The 11,085-nt window shown below is 41.7% G+C and overlaps 1 protein-coding gene across 1 annotated transcript; it reads right to left on the bottom strand.

Moving 5' to 3' along the window:
* Positions 1-1,449: 1,449 nt before the first annotated feature.
* On the bottom strand, positions 1,450-9,026 carry LOC121671693 (C-C chemokine receptor type 5-like). The gene is made up of 2 exons (XM_042043752.1): positions 8,685-9,026; positions 1,450-5,053 (listed from the first exon to the last, which is right to left on the bottom strand). The coding sequence occupies exon 2, from the start codon at positions 5,040-5,042 to the stop codon at positions 3,972-3,974; it is 1,071 nt and encodes a 356-aa protein (XP_041899686.1). The 5' UTR covers positions 5,043-5,053; positions 8,685-9,026; the 3' UTR covers positions 1,450-3,971.
* Positions 9,027-11,085: the final 2,059 nt, after the last annotated feature.

Genomic DNA, 11,085 nt, shown 5'->3' with positions numbered 1-11,085 from the left:
AATACTTACGGAATCACAGGGGGATAAAGGGCTGGAAGAGACCTTAAAGAGCATCCGGTCCCAGCCTCCCCTGCTATGGCAGATACGTCCCACTAGACCAGGTTACTCTATACCGCATCCAACCTGAACTTGAACTCTGCCAGGGATGAGGCATCCACAACCTCCTTGGGCAACCTGCTCCTCACCACCGTCACAGTAAAAAATGTTTTCCTAATATCTAACATAAATTTACCCTCTTTTAATTTGTGCCCATTACTCTTCGTCCTATCACTGCAGTTCCTGATGATGAGTCCCTCTCTGGCTTCCCTCTAGGCCCCCTTCAGATACTGTGTATTGGGTTTGCACGGCCGGGTTTTTGGTAACCAGAGGGCTGTAGAGGTCGCTTCTTTAAGCAGCTGCCAGAAGCTTGCTCCATGTCCAGCAGAGCCAATCCCTGATGTCTCCAAAGATGGACCTGCCACTGGCCAAGGCTGGGCCAATTAGAAATGGTGGTAACACCTCTGTGATAACATCGTCACGAAGAAAAAACCAAAACGTTGTTGCCCAGTGGTAATTGCAGCCAGAAAAGAGTGAAGTGAGTCAAGTTTTTCATGAACCATCACCCCCAAGTCTTTCTCCATAGGGCTGCTCTCAGTCACTTCTATACCCAACCTGGATATGTGTCTGGTTCCCATGACCCTGGTGTAGGACTTGCACTTCACTTTCATTCTTGTAGCTTGTAGCTTCCAAGCTGTGAGAAAGAACATCAAATGCTCTCCTTCCAGAGCAGGGTATGGAATCTTGAACCGCACTATTGGCATCTGCCTGCAGCATTACAGGGTGATCCTGCCTATGCGTCCAATGGACCTCCATTCCGTTCTTAGTCACCACAGTGGCTTGCTGCTCTTTCCATAATAGAGATAATGGCAGTAGTGAGGGGAGTCATTCCATTAGAAGATTCCCTTAGGAAAAGAGATCACAGCATCAGTTAGCTTGGAAAAGACCTCTGAGATCACTGAGTCCATTCCATGACCAAACACCACCCTGTCAACCACACCATGGCACTGAGCGCCACATCCTGTCTGTCCTTAAGCACCTCCAGAGACAGTGACTCCAATACCTCCCTGGGATGCCCATTCCAATACCTAATCACCCTTTCTGTGAAGAAATTCCTCCAAAAAATGTTCTGAAGAAGGAAAGCACCAAAAACCTTGCTGGAGTAGTGCATATTTGGTGGCATCAAACTTTACAGTGAGACCACATGATGGCACTGTAATCTTTAGAACTGAAGTGTGTGCACAAGTCCACTGTAATTGTTAGCTGTTTGCTAGGTGACCTAATTACTTAGGTCACTGGAATTCTTTTGTACGCTTATTTATTTTAAAAACCACCAATATCAACCATCTAGGATCAGTATGAATTGTCTGAGATACTGTTTTTCCCACTGGTAAATGTAAACAAAAACAAATGTAATGACAACCAAAATAGCATATTTATTATTAGATTATTAGTGACAAGCAGTTAAGAGCACTGGAGTTATCTTGATGGTCCTGTTTTATTTGATTTTGCTGGTTCTTAGTCCAATTGTAAAACCCTGAGTTTGTCCTGCCTGTTCTTTCAGAGTTATGAAGAATTTATCCTCCTTTTCCATTCTTCTGGCCTATTCTAAAAAATTGGGGATGGAGGTGGGAAAGGATCAAGAGGTCTAACAAAAAAGTTAACCAACTTTAATGGATGGTATAATGCAAAATGCTATTATAGTTATTGGCAGAGTCCTTAATTGAATGTACAAACAGTGCTACCAAATACTGTGTTTTCAATTGTCTCCTTGAATGTGGATCACAGTTCACTGCAGTAGCTGAAATACGACTTGTTTTCATGTGAAGTGTGATCCCTTTCCAGTGAAGTGATGGAAACTCTTGATAAGCTGCTGATCCACTGGGCCACCAGTCTCAGTTCTACCTCTTTTCTCCAGAAGCTGCTTGTTGCTTAGAAAGAGCCATGATTGGAGGTCCATGCTGCAGAAGGATCAGGGCAGCTTTTTGACATGCCTCTCAGAAAGTTTGTCAGCGTGTCCATGCAAGTTTGGTTGTTGTTCTTTACTCCTGAAGAGCTGATAAAGATTCATTACTGTGTCTGGCATCAAAGTGCTCCAGAGAAAGTAGTTTTCTAAAGGCAAGGTGTTTTCAAGGCCAAGTGAAAGTTATTGTCAAGAGCAGAATAAAATACAAAATTGTTTTCATAAATGTATTCTATAAGTAAAAAAAAAACCAAACCCAACACATATATATATATATATATATAAATGCAGCTTGACTAGAAGTTCCTGCATGTATTTCTCATTATGCTGATATAGGCACCCATTTTAAAAGCATATACAAAGTCCAGAAAATAATTGATGTACAGGGCCCTTAAGAAGAGTATGAAGCTGAAAATCTGGTAAATGAGAAGGTATGGTATACTTCTGTTACACTTCCCAAGTGGACGTAGTTCCAAAGTGGTGTTTAATATGACAAAAATGAATAATTCAAAACAAGTGGTTTGAGAAGCAAAGATTTCCCTATTCCACTTCCTGCTTTCACAAGAACTTTCCACTGTAAAATTTCTTTGAGACTTCTTGAAACATTTGCTTATTTGAAAATATTATTTAAAAGGCTGTCTAGAGAAGTTGGGAAACAGAAATTGCCCTTCTGGATAGGAACAGCAAACAAAATATTCATTTTTAATTTCCTGTCTCCAAAGTTGTCCAATACAATAAGTCTTAGGGGAAATATAAGAACTGTTAGAAGGAGAACTTGGCCCAAATTAATTAATAGTGTGATTTTGTTATGTTCTTAAGCACGTGAGTAGCCCCATATTTATTTCATGTTTTCTATGTGTTCCCATGCTTTAGAGGTTCTGAGCTTCACAGAGAATCAGTCACATTTAACCATCAGTCTCACTAATTACGGAAGCTTTTGCTCTCTGTGAAACTCCTAAATGGCAAAAGACTCCCATTGTCATGGCCCCCCAAATGATACCAGCTTCTAAAACAAGAGAGATGCTCTATGCCCTTGACTCTGTAGAACAGAGAATATTTTTACTTATTCAGATGTTTTGTTAACTTAAATGTTTCTAACATACACTTATCTTAAAAACATCTGTGTTAATCCTGTTCAGAAATCATTTTCACACCTCTAACGCTGCTGTGGTTTGGCAGCCATTATGCCCACATTCTTTTTTTTAAGTTTTATGTAGGCTACAAAAATGGCAAGCAAAATCACTGCACTAAAAAGCTAAAACACTGTTGGCTCATCGTTCATGTTTGATCCAACCTAGTTAAAGCTCCATTTGCAATACTTTATTTTTAAAATACTGTTACCACACTGATTTTCTGCAATTATATTAGCTTTTTAGTGTGAATAGCATATAAAACAGCAGATGAGTAAAAGAGAGCCTTCAGAAATATCAAACTCTAAAATCACTCAGGTATTAGCCCCTAGTAGTTAGAACTATTATGAGAAAGATCTAAGTGGTTTATGTATGGTTCAATCGTACAGAAAGGAAAATATCAGAGTCTATTCTAAGTGTATAAAATTTTCCATTCTGTGCGGTATCACAGACCTCAGTAATTTAGCATTATTTACAGAGATACACAACCAGCCTAGTAAAAAATGTGACTGAGACTGAGTTTAAATGAGTGAGATATCTTGTGTAATGTACAGTCAAGAGATGTTTCCAAAGAACCAGTGTAAATTTATAGCTTCTAGTTCACTTCAAAAAATCTGTTAGTCTGCTAGCTCAGGCCCCAAATCAGGTAACTTGCTACATGCTTTTCATTTATTTACAAATACCCAAGTCTATGAGCAAAAGCAAACTTTGATAAATATGTATTCTGTGATTTTTTTTTTTTTTGCAGCTGCCTTAGAAAGAATATCCAGGAGAGATTCAGTAGGCTTTCATCACAGAGTTGATCTCACAAGAGTCAATTCCATTTTTTCACTAGACACAACTTACAATGCAGCAGAAACTTCTTGTTCTCCGGTAGATTGTGTGTAGGTGGAGCTAGCTCGTTCAGCTGTGTCAACATAGAAAACAGGACAGTATTTAGACAAGTGGACCCCAATCTGCTTTTGGAAAAAGCTGTGAAGATATTTCCTAAATTTTTCTCCAGCAAAAGCATAAATTACAGGGTTGATACAACAATGGATCATTGAGATTGTTTCTGTCACTTGGATTGCTTTGTGCAGTTGACCATTTCCTTCACAAGTAGAGATGGAAAATGCACCTTGAAAATCACGCAAGAGAATGCAAATGTTGTATGGCGCCCAGAAAAAAAAATAGATAATCATGATGATAAAAATAAGCCTGACTGCTTTATGTTTCTTCTCATTCCTACATTGCAATAACGTCTTTATAATTTGTGTGTAGCTGCAGATCATAATTAACATTGGAATAAGAAGTCCCAGGATGTTCATTTTTAAGGTGAGGAATTGCTTCCATGTATTTCTCTGCTCTGATGGATAATGAGCAGTGCAAGTGTAGCCTGAACTTTCCTTCTGAGTTTTGTGAAATACTACCCCAGGAACAGAAATAAGAACAGCAACAGCCCAAGTGACGACGCTGGCGAGGATGCCGTAGGTGACTGTCCTGGCTTTCAAAGCAAACACCGCGTGCACTATGGCCAGGTACCTGTCCAGGGTCAAGAGGATTATGAAAAAGATGCCACTGTAGAAGCCAAGAAGGTAGACACCTGACAGAATTCGACACAGTGCCTCCCCAAAAATCCAGTCATGAACTGCGTAATAAGCCCAAAAAGGGAGAGAAAACACAAACAGCAGATCAGAAATTGCCAAGTTGAGCAGGTAGATGTCAGTCATACTCTTCAGCCTCTTGTATTTTACCAGGATAAGGACAACAAGCATGTTGCCTGTCAGGCCAAATATCACCACTAAAGAATAAAGAGGTGGCAAAAATTTTGCTGCAAAGTGCTTTTCCTCAATTCCCATGCATGGTGTCGAATCGCCATAGTCAAATTCTGTTGTCACTGCCCAGTCGGTGAAGTCTGTGGTTTCATTTGCCATGGTGTATTGGTCTGGAAAGGAGAAAAAGAACACATTAAACTAGAGGAATCTCCAAGCTTTGCAGTGAAGAGAATGAAACATGCTGATGTTCCCTTCTGAAATGCATTTTGCTGATGAGCACAGAAGCACTACTATGTCAAGGTGTGAAAGAGAATGAAATTGCAGAGCTCCTGGGAAACCCACCCACACAGCTGTGGAGTCACACTGGTGCATGTTGGAAGTGTGCTGTGTGTCATTTCCCACGTGTAAATTATCACATGCATTTTTCCTCCTCAGCAGAGCCTGTCAGCTGCCTGGCCTAACCAGAAACAGAGAAATGGCGGATTGAATCTGGGGCATGGCTATTTTTGATTTAGGGACTGTGTGAGGGACTGGCCTTCCCTTGCAAGAAGGAGTCAGGGCCTGGGAGGTGAGTGTGCAGCAGAGCTGTGAAAGTCCTCAGGCAAGTTCTGCTACAGTGGTAGCAGAGAAAGGCTTGTGACTGTGACGTCAGCCCCTCCAGTCTTCAAAGCCTCCCCTTTTCCCAAGTCCCTGGTAGGACTGTGAGCCAGATGCAGAAGCACAGCTTTGTGTAACTTGGTCTCTGAAAAGCTCAGGACAACTGTCTTCTCACAGACCCCCAGAGAACATGGTAGAACTCCTCTGTGTCCCATGAGAAGCTGGGCAGAGGATTTTGTGAAGATGGGTGTCACAGGGACAAAAAGTGCTCCCTGGTCACTCAGTGGGGAAGTGCAACCAATGCCTTTGATAGCCAGTCAAAGAGAGCTACCTGCTGTCTGGTTAAAGGGCTGCTCTGTCTTCCTGTGCCACCATGACTGCTTTTATCAGACACTTCATGGCAGACTGGTGGCTGCCCACGGCAGGGTGTTGGTTTTGAAATTAGCCTCTTCCTGGAAATGTCATGCCTGTTCTTAGACAAGGCTGAGACAGTGCTCCCAATGCAGAAGCGTTCAGGCAGTGCATGTGCCCCAGCTTGCTGTGTGATCTCTGAGTGCTCGTGGTTGTGCTCCTTTTCTGAATGCACTTTTTTCAGTGGTGTGGTCTGCCCTGTGGGATCACAGGCATCTTTTGCAGAGACCAGGCTCTCAAAACCACCTTTTCATTCTCTCTGCACTTGAGGTCTTCAAGTCTAAATGTAACTGAAGAAACTCAGCCCATGTCTGGAGTGACTCAGAGACAGGCCCCTGCTCTACTTTTTGGTACAAGCTCATAATGGTCCATTCCGACTTAGAGCATGTGAAATCCCCAAAGCATCTTTGTGCCTGTAGACAAAACCTCTCAGGAGAAAGGACTATTTTCTGCTGTAAAAACAGATTGCTTAAAATGCCGGTGTCCTTAATCTGTGTCAAAGTGGTTGACTTAGCCCCTTCCCCAAGACCTCAGCTGAGGTTTAGCTATCTGCCAGGTCTGTGACCTTAAAAATCAGGTTCCTCTGCCAGCTCCTGATGGTGATTCTTATGCTGCACAGTGCAGATATGCATCTGCCCCAAAAGAGAAAGCTTTGTTGGAGCAAAATCTGCACCTTGTACAAAAAGAAATGCTGCTTTTGCAAATTTTTTTACTGCTCTTTCCCCAAGTTTTTGAGTCTGGCTACCAGCTCTGTGCCTAAGAATAATAAGAACAACAACATCATGTTCAGACGTTACTTCGGTAAGTTGAGTATGGCGTAAAGTTTTCTTTGGGAGAATGAGGAGTAAGAGAATATTAGCAAATTGTAACAGTTTGGGTCTCAATTTTGCCCAGATACAATTTCTTGATGAGAAATAAGTGCTGTCTTCAAAGGCTGTCTGTCAGGAAACTTTGGAAATCTCTGTGAAACAGTTTTTTTCCCTAGTCATACTAATTACATAGTTGTTACAATGCAGCAGTAATGGTTTTATTGCTAAAGGAAGTGGCTCCGTCAGTAAATAACTTGATTTTAAAGCACTTAAGGGTTTATATTTCTTAAGTACTTTCAGTAACATTAAAAAAAAAAAATCAAGTTTATAAAACACTCTTTGGTCTAAAACATTAACTTCTTTACTTCAAAACATGATGAGACTTGGGCATTACCCAAGTAAATATTTAAGATTTCTTTCAGCTAGACCTGCTAGATCCATGTTGCATACCCTGACAGTACACTCCTGGTACTGCATGTAGCTAAATATCCTCATTTACAATGTGTCAGTCAACCATGCTGTATACTGGGATTAGGGGATGAGTGACCCAGCACTTCCGGCCTTGCTCATTTTGCACCTGGGGGATGGTCATGCATAAATATGAGTATGAAAAACAACTAAGTCATAAACCCAGAGTGGGATTTTATGAGTAGGCAATTGATAGGATTCATGCAAATATCATTGCAAAATGCTGCCTTGATATTACTGTGATAATTCTTTTTGTGACAGACCCTTCTTCCTGTTAACTGCTATCTCAATGCCTTCTCTCTTTTCCCTCTGCCTGCCTAGAATGACAATCACATCTTCCCTGCATCTTGTCTTCTTCCTTTCAACCCTTTTTGCATGCTTAGATTACGGCCTCCCCTCTGAGCAGTTGCCTCTGCTAACTGAGCCCCATTCCTCTAGCCCAGCTTTTGTTTCAGAAGTCTCTCCACAAAAGTATTTACTACTCTGAATGGTGTATAGTATCCAGCACATGCTGGCAGTGGAGACTAAAAATACTTGGAAAAATAATTTGGAAACCAGAAAAAGGAACTGAAAGCAGGTTTGTGCTCTATCCTATAATCTTGCAGTTTTAGGAAACACTGTTAGCTACTGGCTAGAATATTTCACTGGGTTAATCAGTTCACCTAACTAGAGTAGGTTGTTCACCTAACTAGAGGGATCTGACTGGGTTTATGTTTCCTGATCATTAAAAAAACCCCGAAAGATAGTCAATGAAGATCTCTGAAGAAAGGGTATTTCAAAAAAAGTTCTATATTATTCTGAATACCGTTTAAATAAATGACATATTTCTAGAAACCTGCAATCTGTTGTACAAATTCTGTTGCTCTGCTTGAGACTAGCAGTCATGCAGTTTTTAAAAGAAAGGCTCACCATAGAAAAGATGAGTAAACTCATGTCACTGTTTTATTCTGAGTTTCAAGTCACAGTTTTCTGTGTTTTAAGAGGCAAAGATTTTATTAAAATGAGCTTCAGTTCATATGCATAGTCCCATAAAATGGTAATAATTATAAAGCTGTAGCAAACAGAGGTAAAGTGCTAAGGTATGCTGCATGTATCCAATGAGATCAGTGTCTAAAATACAACACTACGTTTTCTGTGGTCATCCTGTGAGAAGAATAAGTACTCTTCACTCAAATAACACTCAAACAATTGCTTTGTTTTGAAGTAAAATCCATATTTCTGTCATTGCACATCATTTTCAGAGACAAAATCAGGGAGGCATACTCCATTATGTTTCTTACTCAGATCAGCCTCTAGAGATTTATTTCTTTGCTTACCTGGATCCTCTGCTTAAGTCTTCTAGTTATTTTTTCCTTTAAAATTAGTGTATTCCATTTAACATGTATTATGCATTTTGCCAGGGTTATTTTTAAAGACACTGGCAGGATTCCACAAGTATTTTTCACTTCAGGCATCATACTACCTAAGCAGCTACTAAATGTTAAAAAAAAAAAAAAAAGAGCCAAAGATGACTTACCATGTATCTTATGGTGCAGGTGATGTCTTGTATTATTACAACATGAGTAATGCTAAAATGACTTGTCCGTCACAAGATGAAGGTCAAAAACATCTCTTCCTGTGTGAAGAAGGATGTATCAGTTTGAAAACTTCTGGCAAAAAAAAATCTGTTTTCACTTAAAAAAAAAATGAAGGAGCTGTTCTCTGGTTCTCTTTTTTCTAAAAATGGGTCATCAGATGTTGCTTTTCTAACTCTTGAGACGTGCAGATATGTTGAAATTCTAGAGGATCCTCCTAGGAGTTGAAGTTTCACAACCCACAGCTGTAGTTTCAGAAAAAGGATTTATATAATTATTTTATCTTTTTTTTTAGCTAGCCTGTTTGAATCAAGAACAGTTTACATGTGGTTTATCCCTTTATATTTTTTAGTCATTAAATTTCTTTTATGTTTTTCTGTCCTTTAACTAAAAGCGGAGCCAGTGAATAAAGTTTATGCTTCTATTCAGAACTACCTGGACTCTTTCTGTTGTCTTGCTCTGAGTTGCAGTCCTTATATTTCAGGAGAGTTGATCGATCCTATTTTTCTTTAACCTGGTCTTCTGGACTGTGTTTTTTATTTTAATCACTCTCATAAGACTATGACTTAGTCTGTGTAGTGAGTCTGACCTTTTAAAACAGGACTGATAGTTACGTTTTGGTATTAAACTTTAGAAAAGCCTGATAAAATCTGATTTCTTATCAATTTCCTTCCTTGTAGTTGATGCCTTTTTAGAGTTAAACTGAAGCTGCATTGTGAGCAGATTTCTATATCCTTCTTGGACATCAAAGAAATGACACAGGAGGTAGGAAAAATACTGAAAGCAAGAAAGGGATGGTGCCTTACCAGATGCCAGAGAACCCCTGAGAAGATACCTGATAAAGTACAACCCACTTGACATATCTTGGTAGGGTTCTGGAGGATCTGTGTAGTGGTTTGACCCTGGCCCAATGCCAGGCACCCACGAGAGCTGCTCACTCACCCTCCCCTGCCACAGATGGGCAGAGGAGGGAAAAGGTAAAAAAAAAAGTTAACAAAGGCTTCATGAGTGAGATTAGGACTAGGAGAAACACTTCAAGGCCGAAACGGGCTCAACTTTAGGTTGCAAAGTGAATTTTTTACTAACAGAATCAGAGGAGGATAATGAGAAGTAAAATAAGCCCTTAGAACACCTTCTCCCTCCCAGCCCCTCCCTGCTTCCCACTGACAGCACAGGAGACAGGGCATGGGGGTTTGGTCAGTCCATCACCGAGATTTTCTTCCGCTGCTCAAGGACAGGAGTCCTTCCCCTGTGAGGCCGTGGCTCCCTCCCACGGGGGACAGTTCTCCTGAACTTCCCTGGCGTGGGTCCACTCTCAGGAGCAGCAGCCCCACCGCCCCTGCTGCAGCGTGAGCCTCTCCCACGGGCACACAGCCCTCCCAAAACTGCTGTGCCGGGGCTCTCTTTCCACGGGGTGCAGCCCTCCAAGGACAGGCTGCTCCAGCCTGGAAGCGGGGCCCTCTCTCCCCACTGGGTCTCCCACTGGATCACAGCCTCCTCCAGGCATCCACTTGCTCTGGCATGGACACCTCCCCACGGCCTGCGGGTGGATCTCTGCATCCCCCGTGGATCCCCACGTGCTGCAGGGGCGCAGCTGCTTCACCATGGGCTGCACCATGGCCTGCAGAGGAACCTCAGCTCTGGCACCTGGAGCACCTCCTGCGCCTCCTTCTTCACTGACCTTGGTGTCTCCATGTTGTTTCCCTCACATGTTCTCACCTCCTCCTCTTCTCTGACTAGAATCCCAAAATCTTGTGACTTTGTTTTGATTTTCTTCTTAAACATGTCATAACAGAGGTGTTACCAGCCTCTCTCACTGGCCCAGTTTTGGCCAGCAGCATGTCCGTCTTCAGAGCCATCAGCCATTGGCTCTGCTGTACATGGTGGGAAGCTTCCAGCAGCTGCCTCACAGGAGCCATCTCAGTGGCCCCCCAGCTACCTAAAACCAGGCTGTACCAAACCAATACATCATGCTATCAGTGAAGGCACTAAACGGATGTCTTTTCTGCACTCACTCCTTGGTATTCTTAAAAGATTTTAAAACACTAAAAGCATAATGGGAGTGTCTTTGTTTGGATGCTGCTGTTCCTTAATGGAAGTCAAGAGAATCACAACTTCTGAGTTACCTCTCAGATCTGGGGGGAGACAGTAAAAAGTGAAAAGCTCTCTCTGTTTTCCTTGTCAACCCTTCTTTGCATGAGGGACTAATCTTTATTCCATAGGACAAATGGATTTTTCTCTTCCTTTCCTAATCTGCTGTTCCAATGAGCTCTTTAAAGTCTGGAGTCCCAGGGTCAGAATTAAAATCCCCTGCAGGGTACTCTAAAGGTATGTTAACCCCAC

Source organism: Corvus kubaryi, unplaced genomic scaffold (genome assembly GCF_017639235.1).
Source record: "Corvus kubaryi isolate FWS band 111438036 unplaced genomic scaffold, C.kubaryi_AGA036_p1.0 37398, whole genome shotgun sequence".
Lineage (NCBI taxonomy): Eukaryota > Metazoa > Chordata > Aves > Passeriformes > Corvidae > Corvus > Corvus kubaryi.
This window is presented reverse-complemented; position numbering and strand designations above follow the sequence as displayed.